We start from the raw sequence: 27888 nt of genomic DNA, 5'->3' as shown, positions 1-27888 counted from the left end.
GGTTGGCGGCCGGCGCTCCGCAGTGGGGGGGGGGGGGGAGGTAAGCGGGGCGGTGCGGGCGGGCGGGCGGCGGCAGGAGGCCGGGAGGGGAGCGCAGCCATGGCCGTGGTGGGCATCGACCTCGGCTTCCTCAACTGCTACATTGGCGTGGCGCGCAGTGGCGGCATCGAGACCATCGCCAACGAGTACAGCGACCGCTGCACGCCGTGAGTACCGCCCGGCGCGGCCGCGCTGCTCCTCGCGCACCGGGAGCCGGCTCCTTCAGGGAGCAGGGCCCCGGGAGGCGCTGCTCAGCTCGGTTGCCGGCCCCTCCGTGCCCTTGAGGCGCCGGCCCGGCTCCGGGGACACAGCGCATAGGTATTTTCTTATCCTGGCCCCGTAACGACTGGCTTTCACGCAGCGAAACCCCCCCCGCGCTGCCGCTGGCCCTGCGGTACCTGCGTGCTGGCCGTGAGGGGAGGGGGAGGGGGGGGGGGGGGGGGGGGGACGGGCCGCCCCCGTTTCCAGGGGATACGGCTGGGCCTTGGGGAGCCCCGTCTGTGCGTGCTTTTCAGGGGGGATCGGGAAAAATCCGTAAAGCTCGAGGTTTGGGTCGTCCTTCTCTTTGTAAAAGGAATTCATAGCCAACAGCGGAAAGTTTTTGGCTGTGCAAGGCCATACGAGGCCGTAATAACTTCAGTATCTCTGTCCTTTTGATCTCGAAGAAATACAGATTTTGGTTTGTTTTATAAGTTTTTTTTTCCTTTTTTTTTTTTAATGCAGAAAGAAGTTGAATGGTACCATATGCATACTACCTCTTCAGAGTACACTCTGAAAATATTTTTTACTACCTAGATGAAATATCTTGCTTCTCATATTCGGAAGTCCCAAGGAGGACTTATCCTTGTGCATGTTTGATGAAAACAGAACCTCTGGGACCTCTTGATCCTGATCAAGGAAACTTTGGCCCTAAGAATCCCCAGTTTAGGGCCAAATTCCTCCCCCTTCAGGACAATGAATGATGCTAGTTCTTAGCTGTTCTTGGAGTGCGTTCTTTGCAGGTAGACGTTAGGTAGGCTTCCTTGTGTTTAATATTTTTCACTTAAATTTATGAGTGCCTATACTTTCAAGATGTGTGCAAAGTGATTGTGAAAGGGAGGGAGTTCAGGCAGTTAGTAAGGTAGTGCTTTGAGTGCCTGATATGAAAAGGCAGTAGTTACCTCACTGACTGACATTTCTCCTGGCTTTTTTCTTCTTTCTCCAAACTACAATATAAAAGGGTTATATAATACAGAAAGGAATTCTTTTCTAATGGTAATACTTTGAAGCAAGCTTAAAAAAAAAAAAGGGGGGGAAACAGAAACGTTACAGGTTTATTACTGTTACAGAAACGTACCACAGTAACTAAACCTTATTTTGAATAGGTTTGGGCAGATACAATGCCTAAACCATCAAAACTTTTCCACTTGTTGAGCATAGCAACGTGGTAAATGAGCTCTTTATTTATATGTTCCTATAGGGGTGCTTACATCATTTAAACATTTGACGTTAGCTAATAATTAACATTGGTTGGATGCATCCCAAATACTTGGGACTTAATTTCAGATTTACAAAGTAAATCCTGAACTGGCTCTGGACAAGCTGGTATGCTTCTGTTCATAGTATGTTATTAAGCCATGTAAAGATACTGGGTTACGTCCTGAAGATAGGACAGTCCTGGCTGTGCTGTGCAGGGCTAATTACTCTTTCTGGGCAAGGCTAATTAGCGCAGCCAGCGCCTGCCTTTGGAGCTGATTCGGATACCTTTGCAATACAGTTGTGGACTGTGCAGTGTGAGTCTGAGCATGCCCCTGTGCTGCAGACAAAAGCGGTGTAGAGCTCAGGAAGACAGCGCCACATTATCACAGTTCCATACAGTACTCTTGGAGTCCTAAATCGAGTGTCCCAGTTGTAAAAACACTTGGGTGATTTGTTGCTTCCAACCTACATCTATAATTGAAGGCATGGGATTGTTAGCGCTTGTAAAATGTGCATCTTCTTTGGCAGTGCATGTCTTCAAGCTTTGAAAGGAAATGCTCTTCCATTGAGCCAGCCATTTCAGCAAAACTTACAATGTTTCTTCAGGCTTTTGGCCTTGTTGTCTCTTTTGATGTTAACTGACACCTCATTTCTCTGAGCTGAGAACTCCAGCAGGTCAGATGTTGCGTGCATTTCCAGTGAGCCTGGGGTGTTAATAGCTCCATGGCAAATGGTGTTTTCAAGTAGTATGCCTCACCACCAGGGTTTTGTGGAGGGAAAAAAAAAAGTGATTGCTGATAGCTCATAATTTTTTAATAACTATTTTTTCAGACCACATGTAATTAGTGCAATCACAAAATGTAATTAAAACAATGATGTAGCATCTTCTTTAAAACAGTGAGTGGAGAGGGTTGAAATGTCCTGGTGAGGAGAGCTGCTGTGTTAGAAAAGTCTCTGTCCTGCTCAGATCCTCCCTTCCCATTAAGCTGAGGCAGGTGGGAGGCAGGCAGTGCAGTTGTTTCCTCCTGGTGGTGGCTGTGCTTCCTAGAGGGCTGTCTTGGGTATGGCTCCAGCATTTGGAGCCGAGGAGGGCAGGCACCTTCTGGTTTTTGACATTTTAGCTTCCCAGCCAAGGGAGAAACCACCCATCCCCTGGTGCGGGAACTGGCTGGAAGTGAACCATGGCAAGACTCATCTGGTTGAGTGGCTTCAGACTTGATGTTTCATGCCCTGCCTAGGGGTATTAGCACGTAATGCTGCTTGTCAACAGAGGCAAATTCCTGCACAGAAAACGTGTAATATAATAATAAGTTGTAATCACAAGCCATAAAATAAACGTCTTGTAAACTGTTTAAACAACATAAAAAATAGTAAAAGCTTTTATTGAAAACTAAACCATGTCTTTGAAAATGTAGGGCAGCGTGCTGTCAGTGTGCAGCAGTTAAATCCAGTGAAGCTTGTGAGTGTTTAGGGTGGTGTTGCAGCAGAAGAGGTTGCTAGGTAATGCTGCCAAATTGGATGCAGCGCCCTCATGTAATAAAGGAGGAGCAGAGGCAGAAAGTAATCCACTATAGTGACCTTTATGCATTCGTTAAGCTGAAGAGTAAACCATATGAATCTGGGTTGTATGGTTTATTTACTGCCAAATTAATTTAGACAGATTGGTTCTCTATTGGAAACAAGAACTTGAAAACAAGTTTTATTTGAAATCTGTAGAAACAAAGCTGGCAATGGTAACTTGAGGAAAAAAGCACCACTGACAGTACTTGGAAGTGCACTGATGAGATGATGGACTGATTACAGAATAAATTAAAAGTAACACGTAGTAACTGCATTATTAGTGGAGCTGTTAACGGCTAAAGTTACACTTCAGTAGCTGCTGGGACAGTTGGCTGAGGCCATGAACAGTGCTGTTTCCTTGCTACCTGTATTTCTCGCTGGTGCCGTTGCTCATTCAGAAGCAGGCCAGCGCTTGGTGCTGTTGCAGAGCTCTGGGAAGCCAGTAGGGAGGCAGCCAGGTGGAGGCTGGTGTCTTCAGGTGGCCTTAGCTGGAGCCAAGGCTCGGGGGTACACAGGAAGCAGCAACTGCAGGTGCCACAGCCAGTTGAGTGTCCCAGCCTGTGGTGCTGGCAGCTGGTGTGTTTGCCTCGGGCTTGGGGGTTACTTGTAATTGCTGTCTCAGTGCCAAGGTGTGTCGCTTTCTGACTGCGGAATCACCGTGTCGAGAAAACTCGAGCAGTAGAGCTCAGGGGTTTTAACTGGATGGCCCAGACCTTGTCTGGTTATGACCCGTCACCCAAAACTATTAATTCCACACCTTCATGGCAGGATCTGTAGAACACGCTAGCTTTAAAGAAATTTTTTAAATGCAGTGAACGCAATTGTGGTTGCCTGCAGTTTCTAAATTAATTTGCAGAGAACAAAACTAGAATTGCACTGCAATTTCTGGTGCTTCATGCAGTAATGCTGTGAAATACACAACTGTGTTCTGCTGCTGTACTTCTTGACTTTTCGTTTGTTTTGTTTTATTAGAGTAATGTAGAAGTATTTTATAACACCTCCCTTTAAAGCTAAATTTCTTTTTTTTTTTTTTTTCTTAGAGCTTGTATATCTTTAGGATCCAAGACCCGGGCCATTGGGAATGCAGCAAAGAGCCAGGTAAGCAGACGGGGGCGTTGGGATTATTACTGACCTGACTTGTTTCTTGTTGAACTGTGAAAAGAGAAGTAATGAATAAACTTGGTCTTTTAAAGTAACTTGTCTACTATAAGTGTATGTTTCACGATAAGCTGCATCAATAGTACATTCTCTATTAAATTCATTTCCTTATTTAGAGTACAGAATGAGGAGAAACAGGATAATATCTAGTTTCTTTCCCAGTAGAGTATCTTCCTCTTGACTGCTTGTGACAGCAAGAGTAGAATTCATTCTTACATCTTCTTCCAAGGAGTTGGGGGATAGGGGTACCATGCGTATGGTTTTGAGAAGTTGAAACAAATTGAAAAACAAAAGCTTGGTATAAATACTAGTTATCGGTTATAAAGTTAAATTAATGTGTCTGCGTAATTTAGTGTTTTAATTTGGAACTTTGAAAAGAAATACAACTCCTCCAATTGTGTTTGACTTCACTTACAACCTCGGAGAAGAACTGCTTTGCAAGGAAAATGCTTAAAAACTTGTAGGAGTCCAGAAAGTCAAAATAGATTGTGTCTTCCCCTCTCCTTTGCATTCATGCATCATGTTAACGTTCTGAGGGGACATCCTTCCCCATAGTAGAGTGGTCGAGTAGGCAGCTGGACCTTTAACTCCAGCATTGCCCAGTGGATGTAGAGGTAATGGAGCCCACCGGTAGCACGTGGCAGAGGCTGCATTGCCTTTGTTCCATGAAACTTTACACCGTTCATCTGAGCTCAGCCCCTGAACTTGCTGGTTAGAAGGTGTCCTGTCAGTAATGTTTCCAACTATAATACTTGTTACTTAGCCTAGTAAACTAGACCAGTTTCTGCTGGAGTAGTTTACCCTGGAGTAACTCCTTTTGATAGCTTAATTAAATATTGTGTGTTAGTATTTAGACCTGAACAGTCTTTTGTTTACTTAAAAATCTGTCCTTAAAAAAATTCAGGTGAAACACTGATGAGGGAATAAGTGTGGGAAGATTTTATGTCCAGATGGAATCTGACTTAGAGTATTATTTTAAAGGAAGTGGAATGCATTAATTTGTCGAAGCTTCATTTGAAGTTAATGTAGGTAATAGCTTAACTTGTTGCTGTAGACTATCAGTGCCGCAGTATTTAATACATCCTGTACTGCATACTATATTGGGAAGCTCCTTTAAATTAAAAGGTGCGATGAAAATTGATGGTAGCAAGCTAATAGTTATTAAAGAGGGAAGCAAACTTGAACTTTATAATGGAGACCATAGATTAAAAACAGGGTGTTTCTTTCCCTGCACCCTTTCTTTTCCAGTAAATGTGTGGGGCTTAAAATAGTTCTTCAGGATGTGCAGTACGCTGAACATAACAAGAATGTGGTCTTCCGTAGTCTGCATGTTATAGGTAACTAAGGATAAAATATCTTTCACAGATTGTCACAAATGTAAAAAATACATTACATGGCTTCAAAAAACTGCATGGAAGAGCCTTTGAAGATCCTTACATACAAGCTGAAAGGGCCAAACTTCCTTACGAACTTCAGAAGATGCCGAATGGCTCTGTAGGAGTAAAGGTGAGTTAGAGCTTTGTACAGAATATATCGAGTATTAGAGATGAGTGCTTGAAACCTGTGCCACTTCATACTTGAATTATGTTTTCCCTAAGAAAACCCTAAATATATTCTTAATTCTTTTTGAAAAGAAATATCAGGTGACTAACCAGTACAGTAATGCCTTTTATTTCATGCAAAGCCTTCCTTGGCATAGTTTAGCTACGTTTCTCATTCCTTCCTATAATTCATTAATTTCTTTCTGTTCAGGAAGTTTTACAATACTTTTTCTATATTACATACTTGTGTCTTCTAGTAAATGTAGTGCAAAAATTTATTGTCATCTGTTGTACAGGTGCACTTGAAAATGTTAATAACTAACCTCAGAAAGGTTAAGCTTAGGTTTCATTCACCTTGAATAAAACCATGTAATAAATCTGCTCTTCTCAAAAGATGAACCTGCAGTAACATTCACTAAGCATAGTACTTTGTCTGAGATGTCTGTTGAGATTTCTCATCAATTTTACTAGCTTTCTGTAGTCTCCCTTAGTTGCTTGTAGTTTACTAGATTTACCTTCAAATAGCTTCAATTACAGTGTGTGATTATTAGTGACATCTCAATTTGTCTGGAAATGCAGAGACCAAGTGTCAGGAAAACAGGGTAACTCTCTGAAGATTTAATCTGAATAAGCTATTTTTAATTTGCTTCCAAACTAAATGATTGGAAACTGTACTTCTAAAATTCAGACGTTATGGCTTAAGTCTCTGAATGCATCTACCATTAGCAGTTTAATCTAGATCACGAATGTACTTCGAAATTAAATCTCCCTGTCATCCTCACTTAGCTTGCACTTTGGGTTGCTTTGTGAAGGGGCTTTAGACTGCATGAAGTGAGTTCAGTTTGTCCTGTACAGGTACTTATTATCATAGTAATTGCCAATGTAAATACAGTTGCTGCTCCTCTTTCTGGGTTTCCCTGCACAGGAGTGTTTGGGATTACTAAACAGCAGCCTTGCAGGAGTTCAGGACATATGCCTCCTGTGAAGCTTCCAGATTCAGATGTGCTTCCCAAGAACAGGGCAATTGGGATTGCCTTGTTTGTGGCAAGGAATTGCCACACGTCTGAGTGACCCTTGCAGGAAATACATTCTTGGGTTTTCTCCAGAACTCCAATTTTTTAGTTTGCATTAGGAAGAAGGTGATTTTACATATATTTTACATCTCTTTTTAGTATCAAAACCACTGAACAAAAGTACTGTAGTGTTTAGAAATAGCCCCTTGAGATAATTCGGTTGTCAAGGTTTTCCACAAAACAATGGTCAGCTAATTTGAACCATTTACAATTTGGTGTAGGTAGCAGGAATCCATAGCGTTAATTCATGTGGAGAGTTACTTGTGTTCAGTCTGGTGTTAAACTTGTCTCATTACTCAAAATTATAAATATGTCCAAACTGTGTATCTCAGAGAAGAGGTGATTGATGTGTGAAAGGATTTTTTTTTTGGTGGTACTTGTCTTTTCTTAAAAAACAAGAAGGGGGGTGGGGAGAACAACATGTTTTTCTGATGTCATTTTATTTTGAAATCTTGTGCAAAACTCTTCACTTGCCTTCTGGTCCAGGAGAAAATTCTTGTTAGTGCAAAATGGCATCCATTGTTGCTGGTAAAGCTTAACATGTTAAGATGTATTACAGAATTGCAATCCTCTATTTCAGGTGAGATACCTCGATGAAGATAGACTGTTTTCAGTTGAACAAATTACAGGAATGTTACTGGCCAAGCTTAAAGAGACTTCAGAAAGTGCTCTGAAGAAACCAGTGGCTGACTGTGTGATCTCAGTAAGTTGTAACATGTATCGCAGTTCTGTTTATAGATACCTTTACATAAGCTAGTATCATTTATGCCATGGTGCAGTGGGAAAGAGATGCAAGTGGTGGTTAGAAATCACATTGTCAAAAACTTGGGCCCTTATTACATTTTTTTTCTAGCAGGTAATGCTTTTGTAGTCATGTGTGTGAAAATGGAAATTTTGTTAAAATTTGTTTGAGAGAGCATACTACTTAAGCTGATCCAGGCTGGTTCAGTGCTCCATAGCTTTCCTGCTATAAATGAGAAGTATTTTATGTGTAAGCACTTCTTTTCCAGTCCAAAAGTTGAATTCTTTTTAGTTGTAGTGTAGTTGAGAGTCGCCTGAAATCTGTGTTGCTGAGGATAATATACTAGCAATGTAAGAAGCATGAATTGCCTACGTTTGTTTGAAGAGGTCTTGGTATTTGGCTGGTTTGCTTTATTATAGGTCTTTTTAGCTAGGCCGCTCACCCATGGGAGGCATGGGCATGGTGGCGGAACTTAGGCAAGAGAATTTGTTCCTGATACTGTGTCCTAAGTGTCTGCTTTTCACCTTCTTTGTTCGCTTCTCCTGCTGAGGGCTCTGGGCAATAAGTATTGGGGATATTCCCTTTGTTAGACAGAGGCATGGGAACTGGAAAGCTGTGTGCTTTAGCTGTTAGAAATATACTTTGATCTTTTTTCTTGCTTCCTTATGGTATACAAAGACATGTACAGAGAACACCTTCCACACAAATAAGAATTCTTGGTAATAATACACTGAAGTGGTAGCCAACAAAATAGAAACTATGAATATAGTCTTGGGTCTTAACTGACTGCAGCCTGTTTCTAAATGGGCTTTGATTGTGCTTTGGCTCTTCCTGGTGGAACTGAAGATTGTAGGGAACTGTAAGCTGGAGCTGTCATTTAGGCAATTACCAAAAATTCCACAGCTGCACATATCTCCAGTTGTAATGCAAAGTTTAGGTTAGTGGTGCTGAAAATAAGCTTAGTTCTGTTGAGCTTCTGCAATAGTTTTTGGGGGAGCTTTTTATTTATTCATATTTAATTTAGCAAATTTGTTTGACTTTGTGCTGTATAAATGTATAGGTGAGTGTATATATAAATGCATATAAATTATATATATGTATAAATTTATATATAAATGTGTAAATTACAGAAACTTTCTTAAAATGTTTTGAACTGCTAATTTTAAGATCAAAGGTTCATCACAAGAATCTGAAGTGTTTTTTTGGTGCATAAATGCACTGTTTAAAACAAGTATGGATTCCGCTTAATTTTTGTTACATTTTGAAATTTTAATTAAAATGTGCAGTAAAATGAATTACTTAAATGTTTTACTTGGACTGCCTTATTCATCTGAGGTTAGTTTATAACAGTTTTTTGTGGTTTCTCTATTTATAGACTTCCTTAATGGATAAGTTTGACTTTAATTTAAAGAGGTTCATATGTCATAATATCCTATGTAATTATTTCTTGGAAACAGGTACCCAGTTTTTTCACTGATGCTGAGAGAAGGTCTGTAATGGCAGCTGCTCAGATTGCAGGACTAAACTGTCTGAAACTGATGAATGAAACTACAGCAGGTAAGGGCCTAGGTGCACAGAAATAAAGCAGCAATGTGGATAAATGCTTTTTTAACAGCTCAAGCTATTGAATCTGCAAGAGCGATGACACTCTACTGTTACACAATAAGGAGCTTGGGAAAAAGCTATCCAGGCTTGTACTGCCCAATCCAGCTTGGGAACTAGAAACGCAGTAACTGTCAGTGGGGTGGTGCTCAGATCTTATAAGACAGGAGGAGAGTTTGTATTTCGTAACCTCAATACAATGCCACTTGAAAGTAGCTCCCCTGCTTCTGAAATGAAGGGGTTTTTCTCTGCTTACCTCTGCTATACTGTGGAGCTACAGCAGAGAGATCCAGAAAGCCAAAGCTAGCATCAGAATCCCTTAATAGCCTAGCTGGGATATGCCCCTGACCTAAATTTTCAGTTGTATTAGGTGGTACTATAATGCACTGTTATCAGATGTAACTTGCATATTTACTGTCTGAAAGATTGCAGTAAATACATTACTTACCAGATGTGTTGTGGGGTCTTTTAAGAGTGATGTTTCCCGTGATTTTGCTCTACAACACGCTTCCAAATGACTCTCATTCATGTCCCTTTACTTGCAGTTAGCTGTTAATAAAGTTATCCTCTCCGAAGTTAAATAAAACAAGGATATAGCAGATTTTTCTTTACAGTTTATTGACTATGCTGGAATAAAAATAAATCCCGTGGAAATACTTAGGGGAATACATTTTTTTATTGTAATCTAATATTTACTTGAAATAAAATACATTTAAGTGAAATCTTAAACTGCGTAGTCCAACTAACTTTGATTTTTAACTACTCCTCATGTATGGTTTAAAAGTTACCTCAACGCAAACTGCATTTTTATCGAGCTTTCTTTCAAGCAGACGCTGCTCTTATATAGAAAGTTCAGTTATGACTTTTCAAACTATTCAAATCAAGTCAAACATAAGTCTGTGGGAGAATGACAGTTCAAACTTGTGGAAAAATCTGTCAGTTGTAGTGTTGGCACGACTGTTATTTCCATAAAGTAACTTACTGCCCTTCTCTAGTTTTTGGTGTGTTCTACAGTTGGTCATAGAAATACGCTACGCTTCATGGGAACTGAATTTGGAGCAGTTTAAACCAGTAATTTCATTTTTTGATTTAAATTCTCTCTTAAGAAGTTTCAACCAGCTTCCTGAATGAAGGAGGGTATTGAAATCTTAGTTTCTTATAAACCAATTTTGAAAACATTTTTTTCTTGAGCATACTTGAATTTTTGCAAAACTGAGCTAAAATACTGAAAGTAATTTCAAAGGAGAGTTGTAAGCATGAGACTTCATCTCCTTACTTTTATAATTTACAGTGTTAATTTGAGCACAAGCAGAACTGAAATACTTCGTGATACTTTAGTTTTAAACGTTCACTTGACATTAATTTCTTCTGTTGACAATGAAAAATGCTGTTATCTTAGTTTTGTTTGTGATGACTTTATATGAGCAGTATATTTTAGTTCACTGTATATGTACAGTAACTCTAAAACAGAAAACAAAAATAACTGTTCTGATAAAATCCTGGATCTAAAAATTTAAATTTATGATGGAGCATATGTTACTAAATTACTGTACTTTGGAGGCACACAGCATGCGGTTGCTTTAGAAAAGAGAGATGATACAGAACACTCAAATAGCAATTAGGAATTAGCATGTATAATAGCAAAATTATAAATAAAAAAAAAAATAAAGAATGTGGCAGCTCATATGGTCTAAAACTCGTGTCCCCTTGCACCCTTATGTTCTATTCTATCTGAGTAGAGTAATGGAGGTATTTAGAAAAACTGGAAATAGGCAGTGTCCTTCTTTTGGTAGTGCCTTTAATGGATACTTTACATTGGTACACAGCTTTGCCTTAATTTCCACGGGCTGTTCTTTTTCAGTTGCACTCGCCTATGGAATATACAAGCAAGATCTGCCAGCCTTGGACGAGAAACCAAGAAACGTGGTCTTTGTAGATATGGGGCATTCTGCATACCAAGTCTCCATCTGCGCTTTTAACAAGGGAAAACTGAAGGTAAGCTTCTGAGTCATACTGTAAAGTCTTATATTCCCAAAGTATCTAATAGAACAATACTCAAAATACTATTTGATGGGAAGTTTTTTAAACTTTAAATATATATTTAAAAAAAAAAAAAAGTTTTCTGATTTTTCTTTTGGTAGTTCTGGCAAAACTATTTTTATAAGAATGCAGAAATGAAGTAACCAAAAACTTGTTTTGAAAAGTGCTTGACAATTAAGCAAATGCATAGGTTTTGTCATTTCTCTATTTGAATGAAATATTTATGTGTTCTGGTAATCTTACAAGCGTTGTATTTGAGCAACTTGCTTACCTATAGGGAATCGTTGAATTGCCTTAAATTGTTCTATGATGATTATTTTTCCTGCCATGAATGTGAAGGTTTAAAATCTAAATTCCATTGAACATGAAATAAAACTGTGTTCACTTTGTAGTTCTGAGAGTTTTATCTTTGAAGTATGAGCTATTCGTGATTGAATGTTTCATAAATATCTTTGCTATCAACATGTAGTCTTCATCTGAAGTCATATGGAAGAGGATAGCGGTTGTTGTTTGGTTTGGGTAAATGTCATAGAACTAGTAATAGCATGAGAAAATAGCTATCCTAGTCTGCTTTTTCTTTAGTGAGCTAGTAAACTGAGTAGGGGTTGTAGCATGGTAGTAAAAAGCACAATAAATGTGATGTTTTTTTCTTAAAATAATAGTAGTACTTTATTTGGCAAGGGCAGAAACTAATTGAGAAGAGTCATTTATGTTTGTTTTTTTTTAAGTTCTGTCACTTGCCTGACAGAAGATGGTGAGAAATCCACAAAGGGTTCTGTCACATCAAACCTGTTCTTAAAGGTGCTGACTTGTAAAACCAGTGACTATATGAGAGCTATCTCTATATCTAAACATTTTTTTAATAATTTGTCATTTGTTCTTTCACTCTTATGCAGGTCTTAGCTACTACCTTTGACCCCTTCTTAGGTGGAAGGAATTTTGATGAGGCTTTGGTAGACTATTTCTCTGAAGAATTTAGGACAAAATACAAGCTGAGTGTAAAAGAGAATCCCCGAGCACTGCTACGATTGTATCAGGAATGTGAAAAACTAAAGAAGCTTATGAGTGCAAACGCTTCTGACCTTCCACTCAATATTGAATGCTTCATGAATGACCTTGATGTCTCCAGCAAGATGAACAGGTACCATGGTTTGTTTTTTTTTTACTGAAGTGTAGTCAAGTGTGGTATCTCAGCTGTCTTGTAATATGAAGCATATGTCCTGTTCCTGCAGAGCTCAGTTCGAGCAGTTGTGTGCTGCCCTTTTGTCCAGAGTGGAACCTCCTCTAAGAGCAGCCATGGAACAAGCAAGTAAGTAGGAGCTGGATACCTTTGATTCTAGAAAGTAAGTAGTAATGCAGTTATCCTAGATGTCTTTAATGATTATCTCTTTAATGTATTTTTTGTATTCATTAGAATTGCAAAGCTAAGTACTGAAAAGTTAAATGTAAGTTCCATTCATATGCTTGTCATGTATGCATGATCCCATTCCTGCATCATTTGGTGCACAAACCACTCTGCAACCTTGACTTATTGACCCTCATTCACCCTGTGAAATGGAAAAGGTTGGGCCGTGGAAAGATTTTTTTAAAAAAGTGGGGGCGGGGAAGAGAGGGGAACACGATTGTCATTTTTTACTAGAATGCTTTGCAATTGTCTGGCCAGCCTGTTCCATATATGATACATACATCTTCACTGACCTGAGAACTTGGCAGTATATTCTTAAAATAAGTTATCTGAAGCATGTGCAAATAACAACTCTTCTGTATAGTGTGCTATAAAGGCGAGGAATAGACTTCCATAGGAAAAGGGTTTATGCAGTTTTTAGCATCTTCAACTAAAAGGGAAAACATCTGCTTATTTTTGAGTTGGCTCTAACTAATGCTGGAAATAAGAACTTAAGTAACTGCTGAGCAAAACCATACAAGGACTGACAGCTGTTTGAGATTTTGAGATCACTTCCTCCACATATCTTGAATCCAGAATTAAAGTTGCCCTGCAAGCACAGTTTAATATTTATTATACATTTTTAGTCAAGGATTTTGTTTTTGTGTATTGGCAACCAACATTAAACTAAACATATAATGAGGTATATTTGGGGTTTATTTGGTTCTTGCTTGGGAGGAGTGAGTTATTGCCACCCAGTAATACAGGGGTGCTAAAGAAAACCTTATCACACACTTGGGTTTATGCCCACCAGAAAGAGGATACATATGGACAAGGCACTTTTGAAGAGCAGCTGTCATCAAGTAAGCCCTATTTGATGCTTTGCTTCTGCATTTTCCAGGATTGTGCAACCAGAAAATTGTGTAGTCTGTAGGAGTGATGAGTTTGAGTAAGATGTAGCACTATGAATCTGGTCTTAAAGGTCTTGTTGGCTGTTGAATATATTCAGTGCTTGTGACAGTGTATAGATAGTAAGAGAACTCAATCTCATTTTGGTTGTCCAAAGACAGCTTTTTGATATACTGATGATAACTGAAGGCCATGCACTCTTTTCTAGAACTTGACCGTGAAGATATCTACAGTATAGAAATAGTAGGTGGGGCTACTAGAATTCCAGCAGTGAAGGAACAGATCTCTAACTTTTTCTGTAAAGAAATGAGCACCACACTAAATGCTGACGAAGCTGTTGCAAGAGGCTGTGCCTTGCAGGTATGGATATTAAAATTCAGTATTGCTCATTTAATTTTGTGGTCTACTGCAGTGTAACTAATCAAAACCAAGAGGCATAGTAGATGAAACAAGGTACAAAGTCTTACTTGCTACGTAAACAATTGGTGACAGTGACTATGTCAGAAATTATTGTATTAGGTTTGGTAGCTTGCCACTGTGTCCCGTTAAAAGGAATGGTCTTGTTAGATAGAGACCTGTTAAATTTGATGACCTGAATTCACAGTTCTACTTCATGTAAGTCATTTGGAAGCTTTGCTTCTATCTTTAATGACCATCACTCAAGAAATGGCATCTGTTACTATTACCTTAATTTATTTAAGTCTTTCCATTGAATTAACTTCCTACTAAAAGTAGGAAGTTTCTGTTAAAAATACAGCGGTAATCAGGACCTCAATGTACTTGTATGCATTGTAGCCTTTCTACACATAGTTATTTATTGTTGTACTTTATTTTGTTAGGTGGATGTAATAAAATTCTGGTCTTTGTTTTCCAGTGTGCAATTCTTTCCCCAGCTTTTAAAGTGCGTGAATTTTCCATCACTGATGTTGTTCCTTATTCCATAACGTTAAGATGGAAATCATCTTATGAAGAAGGAACGGGGTAAGTTGTATGATGCCCGGTAAATAAACATGAGTTTTATGTGTGTATTAAGAAAAATGTTGAGCTGTGTGGAAGACTAGGCCTTCAGACTTCTAAGTTTCCTATTTCAGCAGTTCTTTTTTTCTTCTCTTGTTTTATTTCTTGATTGATAATTGGAAATACAGTTAATTAAAAATGAACAATGTGTGAACTTTTTTAGTTTTGCTGAGGTGACATAAAGTACGTAGTCAATTTTGAGACCTATAGGCCATTAATGTGCACGTCTTGACAGACACTGACATTTTAAGTAAATTATTTGGTGGCTTGTTCAGCATGGCTGCTGTTCATAACATAACTTGATTATCCATTGTATTATGCTCAGTGGTTTAAATTTATTTAATAATGTATTGTTTTAGGGAATGTGAAGTCTTCAGTAAGAACCATGCTGCTCCATTCTCAAAAGTAATTACTTTTCACAAAAAAGAGCCTTTTGACCTGGAAGCTTACTATACCCATCCACATGAAGTGCCTTATCCTGATTCCAGAATAGGTAAGAACGTATGAATAATAATTAAAAAAAAAGACAGCTTTTGTTGACAATGAGAAAGGATAGCTCTCCTTTATGTAAGAGGCTTTACCTCCATATTTCCTAGATTATAGAAAAGCCTAGCCCCTTTAGAAAGGCTCGGAACAGTCTTCTTGGCTTAGGTGCAGTGATCAAACAATATCAACGTCACCTTAGGGCAGTTACTAGGAAATTTACTTTCTTCATCATTTCTAAATGTTTTAAAAATATAGGCACAATGAGTTTAGTGCTCTCTTTTCTGGTTTTTGAAGCTTGTGTAAAATTGAACGTGATCTGAAGTACCCACCAGCCCAGATCTTTTCAAAGAAATTGGATCAAAGGAGCTGTTGATGCTTTATCTGTCTAGATAGGTATTTGTCATGTCTCTTTCTGCTAATCTGAGAAAATACAACGTAGGTGTCCTCTGAATGTAAGCATCTGTAGTAAAGTCTAATTGCATGGTATGAATTAGTTTACTTGTAGCTAATACTGCTTTATGCACAATTAGTAGCTAACTGTTCAGGGTCTTTAAGCTAGTTGATTTTATTGACTAATTTCTGTCAGGTATAAACTTGGTACTGCCTTTTTTGAGTGTCTTTTCAAGATGTCTGTCATCTTCAGGAAAGAGCATTCTCATTTCTACATACACATTCTGCATTACTTCCACATTTGCAACAGTTTTGAGAACATCAACCTCGCTGTTTCTGGAGGCCTTGATAAACACACCATTTGGTCTTCAAAATGTGCAGTGTATCTGCGTTATCAAATTCAAAGGGCACCTTCCTCTGTTACTGTTTTATTTTTCAGTGCAGAGTTAGAGTTGAATGAAAGAAACCATATGAAGCAAATCACAGAAGTTTCTCTAGTGTTTCTCTAGGTTTAGAGAAGGCAACAGAGAAGTGTAACATCTAATAACATTATGTTGAATATTTTAAAAATGTCTTGTGGCTGTACAGATTAGTAATAAGTGAGGAACCAGATTTTAATTTGTCTGGTAGACGTTACATTGTAGAACTATCAACTAAGTAAGAAGTTTCTGAATAGAGTTGATCTGATAAAGTTGCTATTTCAATCAACAGCTTTGAAGTTGTGTATTTTCTTTTTCTTTCTTTGTCTAGTTGTTTGTTTTTTGTCGTTCTTTTTGAACAATAATTAAAACCTTTTGTTTTAAAGGGCGTTTCACTATTCAAAATGTTGGTCCCCAACACGATGGTGACAATTCCAAAGTGAAGGTTAAAGTGCGTGTCAATATTCATGGCCTTTTCAGCGTGGCTAATGCTTCTATAATAGAGAAGCAGAACATAGTGGGAGATCACAATGACACACCTATGGACACTGAATCATCAAGCAAGAACCAAGGCAGAGATGATGAGCTGGTATGTAAACTTGTAAATATCTACACTCCTTGTAACTATTTCAAGAGAGCCGATAATTGGGGATGAAATCATAGTGTATAGCTTTTGAAAATTGCTACTTCTCCACCCTTGAATGATTTCTTCAGTTACATAACACATTTCTTCATGTTTGTTTATTATTAAAGTACTGGTACTATGATAACAAGAGTGTAAAAGAACTAGATTGCAAAGAAAATATTTTTCACTGTATTTTAACATCTCTCTACTAGTCTTGGTATTATGTTGTTATCAAAACATTACAAGCAATTTGCCAGGTCACAAAATGTGTTGATGTTTAAGTACTACCTTTTCACTGAGTAGAACAACATGCTATTTTTTCATAGACCTTTCACTTAGAGCGCTTTGCTATTGGTAGTTGTTATAAAACGGCTTGTAAGCCGGAGCGGTTGGGGGGGGGGGGGGGGGTAATGGAAACAAATGTGTAATGTTGTTACCGGTACTGAGAGGTTAGGATTTTAGACTTCCTTGCCTCACTCTAGTCAGTGTGTTGAAGTACTGCAGAGGTGCCTGCTCACAGTATTCTGCTGTCAGTTTTCCCATCCAAGTGCAAGGAGGATTAATTTTGTTTCTGGTATCTTGTATACTAAGTAAAAGTACATGGCTGCAAGTCCCAAGGTGCAGCTTCGATACTGATGCTCCAGGTGTGGGGACTGGGTACCTGGGAGTGTTTTCACAGCTGGGAGAGGTGCCCCAGTGGTGGCCTCCTGCTGCTCCTTGTGGACAGGTGCTTTGCATCTGAGCTTTGTATACAGGTGAAGCACTTGAAAGTGATGTAGCTGGCACTTTGTGTTACCACCATGCTGCATGTGGACGTTACTAAGTTGCGTACACTGTGTTGAGTGTGAGAGAAACCACTTCCATGCTCAGGCTTTCTGTTTGTTAGTACCTCATTCATCCTAATACATCTTCTGTGCTTGTCAGCAATTTCCTTTCATTATTGAGGATGATATCCCCGACTCTGAGGAGGTTTGTGGTGTATATGTGTACTCCCCACCCCCCACCTCTAGCTTTTTGTGTAGGCAAGACAGTTTGTACTGGTTGTTGCCTTTCCTGTGTGAACAGTAAGAACAGTAAATACATATTTTTTTTCTATTCTGAAATTTAAAAAAAAAAAAAACGGATAAAGTAGCCTACTTACTTTCAACTTCATCATTACAACTTTGCTAAATCAGCTACAGCTAACCTGCAACATGTTGCATCCGTACTAGTTTGAAAGCTTATATTTAATTTCTTGTATTCCCCAGAAATAATGGCAAATTATTTTTACATGTGTATGTGGTCTGTGAATCCATGCATCTTAATTCCTTGTAATAGAAGTAGTCTTTGACCTTTCACACCTCAGCTGCTGCTCTATATTTATTGATGCTCTGGATGCCCGAATACTGGAGTCATCCTGAGAACTTGAAATTTCATTAATAAGTGGTTGAAGGATCTTGTAATGACAACAGGGAATAGCATAACTTGACCTAAATCAAGTGATCGGGTCCTTCAGTGATGTCTTCAAGACACTTAAATTTAAAATAAGGCATAAGTGAACTACAGATAAATTGAAGTGAAAAATGGGGTGGCGGGGGAAGACAATCGGTCATGTGCTTTAAAAGGCTACTACGGAAATGATATTTCATTGTCCTGTGAGGCAGATGCAGGTAACAATTACAATGATTAAATTACTTCTGCTTTGATCATAAAGCTTAAAATTGATGGGAGAAATGGTATTTGTTCAAAGTTCTGGCTGTTCCATAGAGAATCTATAGTTACTGTCTGTGTTGGTGTTGTGTTTCTAAACCGTTATTTGCATACATTCCATATATATTTATTTTTGAAATTAAAACAGAGCATTCACTGGGCTTAGTATAATACTATGGATGGTAGCATCATAACTATTTAAAAGGGGGTGGGTCGAGTGGAATCTCCATTTAATTTGAGAATGATATACAAGTAGTATTATCAAAATGTCTGTTTAACTACAGTGAATCACACTTTTCAAGACTGAATTTTCCACTTTATCTGTGATGTAAGTTGGCCTCAGTCTTAACTCAATGCAAAGGTTTGCTGTATGATTTATGTAACTTTTTTTTTTTTCCCTAGGATAAAATGCAGGTTGATCAAGATGAAGGTATTCAGAAGAGTCAAGCTGAACAACAGAGCCAAGCAGATGAGGAAACTGAAAATGCAGGAAATGAAACAAAAGTTTGTATTCAGTATTGATAAGGAAATGTAACATTTTTTCCCTTAGACATTTTTACCTAGTATTCTCAAATATATTCCATCAGTCTTAGTTGCAATACGTAGGGACTGTTTGTGGAAGAGCACAGCTACACTGAAATGGTTGTTAGAAATCCTACCTTAGTGCTTACATTTTCAACATAATTTGTGGTCAAGACTTTTGAAGTAAGTTTCTTTCACTTAAGGTAGTTTTATAGTGAAGATGGAGTTCAGGGAAATTTAAGCATTATGGAAAAGAATATGAGATTCCTTTAGCTTTTGAGCAAGTTTTCTGAAAAGCTCTTCATGTTTTATTTAAAGGAATTAAATTCTACCAGTTTGGTTCAAAACTAAGGTAATGGTGATTCCAAATAGCAAATGTATAATTGTGTGTTTTGTTTATGTGCAATTAATTTGTAGCTGTCTTCATTAGTTTGGTTTGACTCCTTTTGAGCATAAATGTAGTAATGTTTCTATTCTTGGAAGTTTCTTAAAGTGTAAATCTTACAGGTTGCTTCTGGAGACAAGCAAGACCATCCAACCCAGCCAAAGGCTAAAGCGAAAGTTAAGAGTATTGACCTACCTATACAGGCAAGCCTCTACAGACAACTAGGACAAGATCTTATCAATTGCTATATAGAAAATGAGGTAAGGAGCATAAAAAGATGACTCTAATGTCACTAGATAGTTACTTGGAAAGTATTTGCAGCCATAAACGTTTCCTAATTTAAAACTTCTTGGGACTTTGTCTTCAGTTATAGGGGTTTTCATTTTGCTGGTTTTGTTGTTGTTTTTTTTTTTTGTTTCTGACCAGTTTTACTAGTAAGCTGAACTATCCAGATCTGAGGTCAACCTTTAGCCTGTCGTTACTGAACAATCAGTGACTTTCTTATGCAGGAATTTCTTAGGATTTCCAGTAAAGGCTGTGCAGTATGTGACAGGCATGTGAGTTGTTACTGACTGACCTGTGTACTGGGTCTGGCTGGGATGTTAACTTTCCCTGCAGCAGCCCATCCAGTGCTGCGCTCTGCACTTGTAGCTAGAACAGCAGTGGTATCACACCGGTGTTGTGTCTGCTGCTGAGAAGTGCTGGCACAGCATCAGGACTCTCTCTGACCCTCCTAGGGGGTGGGCAAAAAGTGAGAAAGAAACATCAGCAGGGCAGCTGACCTAAACCAACCAAAGGGATATTCCATACCATATGATGTCACACTCAGCAATAAAAGGTGGAAAAAGGAAGAAGAGGGGAGGGGTGGGCTCTCGTTGCGAAAACGTCTGTCCTCCTCCCGAACACTGGCTACGTGCGTTGAGGCCCTGCTTCAACGACGTGGTCAAGCATCGCTCATTTGTGGGAAGTAGAGAGTAATTTCTTTCCTCTGCACTTCCACATAGCCTTTACTTGTTTTGTTTAGTTATTCCCTTTCCCCCTCCCTCTTCCCCTTTCCCTTTTTTTCTCTTTAGTTGAATTGTTTAATTAATAATAATATTTCCTTAATTATATACATATTTTTTTTTTTCCCCCCTCTTTAATTAAATCATCCTTATCTCAACCCGTGAGTTGTTCTTTCCTTTACTTCTTCCCCTCCTCATCTGAGGAGGGGGAGTGAGAGAGCGGTTGTGGTGTTCAACTGCCTAGCACGGTAAAACCACCACAACCTGATACAGGTCAGGATTTGCGCTAGCAGACTTGTTTTTTTGGCGGTCTATGGAAGCTGTGTCCTTGCTAGACTGTGTTTTTTGCCCTTCAAGTGATGTATCAGCAGGAAACTGCGAAGTATTACATATAGAAAACATGGCTTTCAGAGGATCCTGTCTAACTTCATAGGTGTGCCGTGTCTGCCATTGTGAAGATCATGCCAATTGAAGTTCCTCTCTGAAAGCTGGTCATTGCAAAGAGTAGAATACCTTTTGTAGAGCAGAATAACTCCTAGTGACTTCCAAACTGAAGCCAGTACTTTACTACTATTTCTGTCTGTGCTGGTCAGATTGTAATATTTCCTGATCTGTTTGTTTTGAAGCACTTGCCGAAGTGCTCCTAAATGTGAACACACTCTTTTTCCCCTTTCCAGTTCTAACTGGGTGTGAAGAGAAGGTACACAAAGGTGAAAATTTAATCAGTAATTGTGAATTAATAGGCTTCTTAAAAGTTCTATGTTACACTTTGAAAAGAATAGCTCAAGTTTGACACATGAAATGCTTTTTTAATTAAGTTTTTATCTGCCCTAGGGGAAGATGATGATGCAAGACAAACTAGAGAAGGAAAGAAACGATGCTAAGAATGCTGTTGAAGAATATGTATATGACTTCAGAGACAAGCTGTGTGGAGTCTTTGAGAAGTTCATCACTGAAGAAGTAAGATTTGCCTATATTTCAACTGTTGGATAAAAAAAGCTTTAAAATTCAGTGGTATATGTAGAGGCTGCAGGAATCTGTAGGACTTGTCTCAGAACGTGAAATGAATTAACTTCACGAAAGTGAAGTTCAGACTATGCTTCAGCCTGACACTGCAGACAGTACAGAACTCAGTGTATTTGCATGACAGAGAAGTTTCTCAGTGGCAGGGAAGCATTCCAGATGTAGGCAAAACATTATTTGGTTAGGGGTGTAGGAAAGCAGGACAGATCACAATGAGCATAAATGGGTAGGAATAAATGACAATGAGCAGAAAACAGAATATTTATAGCTGCTGTATTGATCTGCATTTCATTAACTTAGAAATATGGTTCTTTCGCCACTTAAAAGTATGTTGAACCTGATGTGCTGTTCAAGTCCAACTAAAAGATGGTAAAGTTTTTACACTGGGCTTTTGCAAAAGCCATACTGAAAGATAACTTCCTTAATAGTTTATCTGTAACAGCCATCTAAATAAGTGGCTGGTACACAGGCAATGAATTGTCAAAACAACTCTCCCGTAACTGCACGTGTTTTAAGGTCTGCTCTGCTAATTACCAGTACAGATGGCCTTCCAGTATAAACTCAAGGATCTGAGGCTGTCTTTCTCATACCAGTTTCAAAACAATCTCTTATATATATTCAGGGCATAAAGAAGATCTTTATTTCCAAGTAAATTTATTTCCAAGTAAGATCTTTATCTTTGCTTACAGCTGATAGTTCAAATAAAACAATTTGAACTTCAGAGTTAATAGATGCACATGTGTCCCAATATTCTGTTCTTCTCTTGTGCTATCAGAGAACCCGAACAGCAGAACTTACCATGTAAAAAGAATACACAGGAATCTTACTTAGCAATATTTATGCTTGCATATAAAACTAAAACAGAAGCTGTGCAGCTCCCGAAGCTCACCTGTGAATCATATTAGTAGGGCTGTAGTGCCTCTTGTGTCCTTCTAAAAAATCTTGTTACTCAAGTCCATCAGTTTTTACCAGTTGAAGGCAAAGGAAAGGTGAAGGAAACAGGTTTGTTTTTTCAGCAGTCTTGTTTGTATTGTTCCCTGCCAACATACAGTGTAACTTGCTTTATAGGATACAAACAAGCTGACCTTGATGTTGGAAGACACGGAAAACTGGCTTTATGAAGATGGAGAGGACCAGCCAAAACAAGTGTACATGGATAAGCTCCAGGAATTAAGAGTAAGGCTCTAAGTGCTTTTCTAGAAAAAAGGGGGTTGGCAGCTGGGTATGTACATAACACATGGCTAATATAAGTCAAGCTGTTCTGCCGAGGGGTTTGCATGTACGTACACATATGTAAGTTTTGTTATATCCATTCACTTCAGAGTACGGATATCCAGGTTGTATCTGGCTAGTGTCCAGTTGTGCAATGAATGCACCATGTAGAACTAGGAATAGAGGTTGTTGTAATGTCAGTTGTGCTTCTAATTTGAAAATAGTCACAGTGAAGCATTCAGTCTCGAGTGACATCTAATCGCTGCAATAACTTAACTGTAGTTTTTGCTACAGACTGAAAGAGGCTTTAGAGTAATTGACTGTTCTCCCAGGTATTCAAAACTACACTTGAGAACAGATACTCTGGTTTTCTTGTTTTAAATGGTCTGCCATAGCTAGATCATAAAATGCAGTTTTTGAGCTAATATCTAATGATAGAGGCTGAAGAATGCTTTAAAAGCTGCTTCCGCTGTACCATTTGAGTAGTAATGACCAAAAAAAGAAATTGGAGTACTTCAGTAGTCTCAAGGGCAAATGTGAATTTTGATGACTACTTGGTTTGTGAAATCTTTAAGGATACGTCTCTAACTCTAGAGTTCCGATTCCTCTCAAGTTAGGTTTTCTTTGTGGGAAGGGAATGTAAACAACAGTGTAGGCAACTACCTTGCCTGGATACCAGTATTCAAAAGAAGGAAAAAAACATGATAAAACTAGATATTTTTTGACTATTTTAGAATTCAAACCATGTGTACAAATCTGTGTGCAAAATGTGTATTGCTTCTCCTCCAAGTGTGTTGTCCCGTGAGTTTTTTGCTGAAAATAACTGCGAAATACTAAGCCATATAAGGGCAGAAGCACTACTCGTTGTTTAAAGTTGTGGGCTTTTTTTGTTGCACTGGAGGAAAATGCATAGATAAAGCTTTTGAAAGGGGGTGAAAAGGAGGAAAAAGCAGTCTGCCTTCTGGTGCAATGTTTTATTCTTTGACCAGACTATGCTAAACTTCTATTTTGTCAAGATGTTTGTGCTTATCTTTACAGAAATTTGGACAGCCTATTCAGGAAAGATACATGGAACATGAAGAGAGACCAAAAGTTTTAAATGAACTTGGAAAAAAGATTCAGCTCCTTATGAAAGCAGTAGAGGCATACAAAAATAAGGTAGAAGCAAATTACTTACAGAATGAACTATTATGGATGTGTATTTTGTTGTAAGATTATTTTTAGTGCTGGAAAATAAATCCTATTCAGATGAACTTCAAAGCTGCTCTAAAATGGCTGTTGTACTTAACATTCCTGAGAACTTCAAAAATCATTCTTGATTGGTAGCAAAAAAAAAAAAAAAAATCTTCATGAATGTGAATTAAACACAGACATGTTATTTATGGCAACTTATACCATTTGAAATGGATATCTCAACTTAGGGTTGTTATCCATGTTTTTATAATTAACAAACTAATGTTTTGGGGTTAGTTACTTGGGTGAGTTTTTGTTCTTTTGCAATTTCCTTACTACTAACTTGCACTTCAGCAGTGTGCACTTAAGATCAAATTTTCAAATATGTCTAAAATAATTTCCTGTGTTTAGTTCTACAGTCACTCTTCATACCAAACTCTAGTTAGAAGTCCTTCTTTCTAGTGGGCTGTAGTGGGTTGTGTGTCCCTGAAATTCTTAATTGGTTGAGAAGCATGTACTAATTGATGATATAAACATCTCTCCCCTTAGGATGAAAAATACGATCACCTAGACCCTGCTGAGATGGAAAAAGTTGAAAAATACATCAGTGAGGCTATGAATTGGTTGAACAGCAAAATGAATGCCCAGAACAAACTAAGTCTAACTCAGGATCCAGTTGTCAAAGTGGCAGAAATACTGTCAAAATCCAAGGTAAAAATTGTCGTTAATGCTGTATTTTAATAAAGCTTTTTTTAAAAAAAGATTTTAGCCTCTGTATTGAGCTAGGATACCATACCTACAGAGATCTATAAAGCTCTGGTAAGAGTCATATAGAGGGAGTGGCAGTTTTATCAGTGTTAACAGTCCTAGCTCTTGACATGCAGCCTCTGAATAGTCCTTAAAATAGGTTTGCTAGAAAATGGATTGCTGTAAGCTCTTCAGCTATTGGAAGGTTCTTTCTTTTCTGTAAAGCTTCTAGATTTGATAGAATTGAGAAGTCTAGTCCTTGAAGTTTGAAGTCTACATCATTATGAACGTGAAATAAATTTGAAACATTCTATTGTAATGAAATTACTGTGCCACCAAGTAACTTCTCTCACTTCTGTTACAACCAGGAACTGGATAGCTTCTGTAATCCTATCATATACAAGCCCAAACCCAAGGTAGAACTTCCCAGTGACGGGCAGTCCAAAGCTAATGGTGAACACAATGGACCAGTGAACGGACAGAGCGGTACTGAAACAAGACCTGATCCAGCGAAGGACAATTCTCAGCAGACCAAACCATCTGGAGAAATGGAAGTGGACTAAACCTTGCTTTTCTTTTACTTAATTAAAATAGTGCAAGTAACCACAGGGTCCATTCTTTTTGTCTGGTACACACCTCAGATGTTCAGTTATTCTTAGCCAACCTTCTGTCATTTGTTGCCGAGTAGTTTTGAAAGTGTTTCATATTAAGTACACCTCTGATGTTCATTTCCATTGATGCTGCTTATGTGGAGCTTTAGCCAAATGTAGATTGTATAAGTCAGTTTAAGCTTTCCCAATATATTTTATATCAAACATACAGAATTGATATATAAATGGCAACAATCTACCTTATTTAAAGCTTTTATTGTGGATAAACCTCAGCTCCTTTATTCAGGAAAGGATACTGTATTGCACTACTGATGCTCAAGTGTAGATCTAATTGCATCTTTATTTTGGAAAAATATTGGAATTGAAGTGGCAAAACTTGTCACTTGAAGCACTGACCTTTTCTAGTTATTGTATTGTTATAATTTAAATATTAAAATAGAGGTTAGTTGGCATACTAGTCCATCTTGTTGATGTACCATGAAAATTGTACGGTCTCTTTCATATAAACTAATATAAGCTTAAACACTTTTAGACTCCCATACCACTAACAAGCTTAGTTACAAAATACTTCATAATGGCGCTGCCATTAGCTGAAATGAAATGAATGGTCTCATTGCACACTGCTGTACATAATGGACTGTGCTTATGATAGGGTGATGCTAATGATAATAGTATGAAGTGGTAGAATATACAGGGACTGTTGCATAGCTTTCCCTTGAAAAATGTCTTGCTGCACATGTTACTACTTCCACTTCCATTTTTGAATGAAGTCTGCATCTTGATCATATGTTACGCTGGGGAGGAGGAACAGCAGAAATTGTACTGTGTGAGCTGGATATTGGCACATCTAATTTTGAAGTTGCTTAAATAGTATTTGTGGCAAATTTGAATACTGAGCGCTTGCTTAACCCGTGGTACTTGACATACACTCCTTTTGACCAAGGATCTAAACAAAAGAGCATACAAAATGGATGTTCACCCTAAAGATGAAATTGATGATACTTGATGAAAGATGAAATGATACTTGATGCAATTGAAATTGCTTACCTGCTCATTAACTTTCTAATGAAAGTGTCATGTTATATAGCTGAGGCACTATTTCCTTAGTCTTGCACATCACCAAGATCCAATGTCTGTTCATACATTTATAGGCTTCTGCTAGTCACAGAGGTACTGTTGCACTTGTTAAAAACAAGCCGCTTTACTTCTGACTTTAAACAACTCTATTACCAGAACAGGAATGAGGAATGGGCTACTCCATGAAAAGTGGTCTATTAGCTATGTCAGCCTGAGAGTGACATAAATTGCAGCGTAACACTTTACTGATGTGAATTCCATTGCAGATTGGCATTTATCTGTTCAGGTGTTAGGCATTCCAGCAGCAGCTCTCCTCTATAAGTTTGTTGCTCTTGTAAACAAGCCAAGGATTGTGTTCTTGCTTCCAGCTTTGGAAGCTGTTTTATCTTCATCTGTGCCCTGATGCTACTAAAAAGGATGCTACTAAAGAGTCCTAGGCCTAAGCTGTGGTTGACAGAGGGGAACTGTACTCTGCACCGTATTCACAGAAAAAAGAAGCATCGCTTACAGACATAGCTATAGCTGCTGAACTAGCTCAAGTGCTGGGATTGTACTTCTATGACTGAGTTGCAGGCACCTCCCCTACTCAGTCAGTTGTGGGTGATGTGACACCTTGCATTTACTTACTGAAAGCTCTTGAACAAAAGCTGAGTGACCTTGAGGCAGCAGCAGATACTCTGCAATCTCAGTCTTGACTTGTGCTGCAGCAGTCGCACATCTTTGGCACCCAAGCGGTGCCTGTGCTACAGTGTAGTTGTCCTTTGTGTAAGTCAGTACGTGACTGAGCAAGCTTTCATCCCGTAGGCTTTATGAGAATCTTTGTGGCTTTACCACAGTAATGTAATAACTAGCATTCTTAAGTATTGGCTTCCTAAAACCCATCTAAACATTAATTTGTTGAGTAAGTAGGCTTCCTGATACCTAGCAGGGGAAGAGCTCGATCATTGGAAATCTCCCATGTGCACTCCAGTAACTGAAAGGTCAGCTGTAAGAACAAAAAAAAATGGTTCTCCTGCTCTTGGTCATTAAATTCTCAATTGCAAGCAGTAGAAGCAATTTTTATGCATAAAGGCCAAATAAATTTTACAGCTGTTCAATATGTCAAGCTTAAGCAGATATGGTAAAAGTAGCCTTAGTAAGATTTTCTTACTGGAGTAGTGTTTTGCTGTGCTCTGTCTCTAGATGTGCAGAGTATTGCTACATGTAAACTGCAGACAGCAACTGGTTGCTGGTAACAAAGTACATGTTAAGAATTCCATTTGTAAGGGCAAACTTGGTCTTTCCAGAGTAAGTTTCACATTAACGTGTGAAGGAATGACCTGTTAACGTGTAATCCATTTTCTGTTACGAAGAAGAAAACTTTACCAGGACATGGACTTAAGGTGCTCATCTACTCAAACTATGCACAACTCAAACAGGTTTTGCACGTTGGACTGCTGAGTTACCTTGTGGCCACCCTAACAGCACCAGAATGAATTACCTTTAAATACATCACAACAAGCTTTGGCGGGGGGGGACCAACAGTAGTGTGCTACCCTGAATCTTTTATAGCTTAAAAAAACAGGTATTCATTGCTAACATCCTATTCAATACATTCGATACTTCCTGTTCTATTGAGGACAAGATGGTTTCTTATGTTTGAAGATGTTCCCTCCATCCCATAACGATAAAATAGGAAGCAACATTATTAGTGTTTCTTGTTTGTTTTTGGGGGGGGGGGGGAGAAGAGGAGCAGCCTACAAGTTTATGTAAGTTCAGTTACAAGACATCACAACCCTTTCCTTCTGCTTTACCAGCAAGATCTTTTACTTTCCTGTAAAAAGGACAAATTCTATCACACCGTTTTAAACTTCAAGCTTCTTGGCAAGTCACAACGAAGTATAGCACAGATTTTAAACCACCCCTTAAGCTTGTGCACTCTTCATCTGACAAAGGAGTTTTAACACTGTATACCTACCTGCCTTTGTTGCTTGGTCACTGAGTTGGCTATGCATGTCTGAAT

At 38.5% G+C, this 27888-nt stretch overlaps 1 protein-coding gene across 1 annotated transcript; it reads left to right on the top strand.

The window, feature by feature from the left end:
- HSPA4L (heat shock protein family A (Hsp70) member 4 like) lies at positions 1 to 27447 on the top strand. The gene is made up of 19 exons (XM_035326471.1): positions 1 to 206; positions 4098 to 4155; positions 5581 to 5721; positions 7410 to 7532; positions 9029 to 9128; positions 11035 to 11168; positions 12110 to 12354; positions 12446 to 12522; positions 13715 to 13866; positions 14381 to 14487; positions 14883 to 15016; positions 16205 to 16407; positions 18535 to 18636; positions 19162 to 19299; positions 20878 to 21003; positions 22135 to 22242; positions 23317 to 23436; positions 24001 to 24162; positions 24567 to 27447. Exons 1-19 carry the CDS (start codon positions 100 to 102, stop codon positions 24759 to 24761), a joined length of 2532 nt encoding a protein of 843 aa, XP_035182362.1. The 5' UTR covers positions 1 to 99; the 3' UTR covers positions 24762 to 27447.
- The last annotated feature ends 441 nt before the right edge of the window (positions 27448 to 27888 follow it).

Source organism: Oxyura jamaicensis, chromosome 4 (assembly GCF_011077185.1).
Source record: "Oxyura jamaicensis isolate SHBP4307 breed ruddy duck chromosome 4, BPBGC_Ojam_1.0, whole genome shotgun sequence".
Classification (NCBI taxonomy): Eukaryota; Metazoa; Chordata; class Aves; order Anseriformes; family Anatidae; genus Oxyura; species Oxyura jamaicensis.
This window is presented reverse-complemented; position numbering and strand designations above follow the sequence as displayed.

Coding starts and splice junctions, on each gene's coding strand:
- HSPA4L (XM_035326471.1), top strand. CDS start 100: ATGGCCGTGGTGGGCATCGACCTCGGCTTCCTCAACTGCTACATTGGC. Junction 207..4,097: donor TACAGCGACCGCTGCACGCC/GTGAGTACCGCC, acceptor TTTTTTTCTTAG/AGCTTGTATATCTTTAGGAT. Junction 14,488..14,882: donor TCTTATGAAGAAGGAACGGG/GTAAGTTGTATG, acceptor GTATTGTTTTAG/GGAATGTGAAGTCTTCAGTA.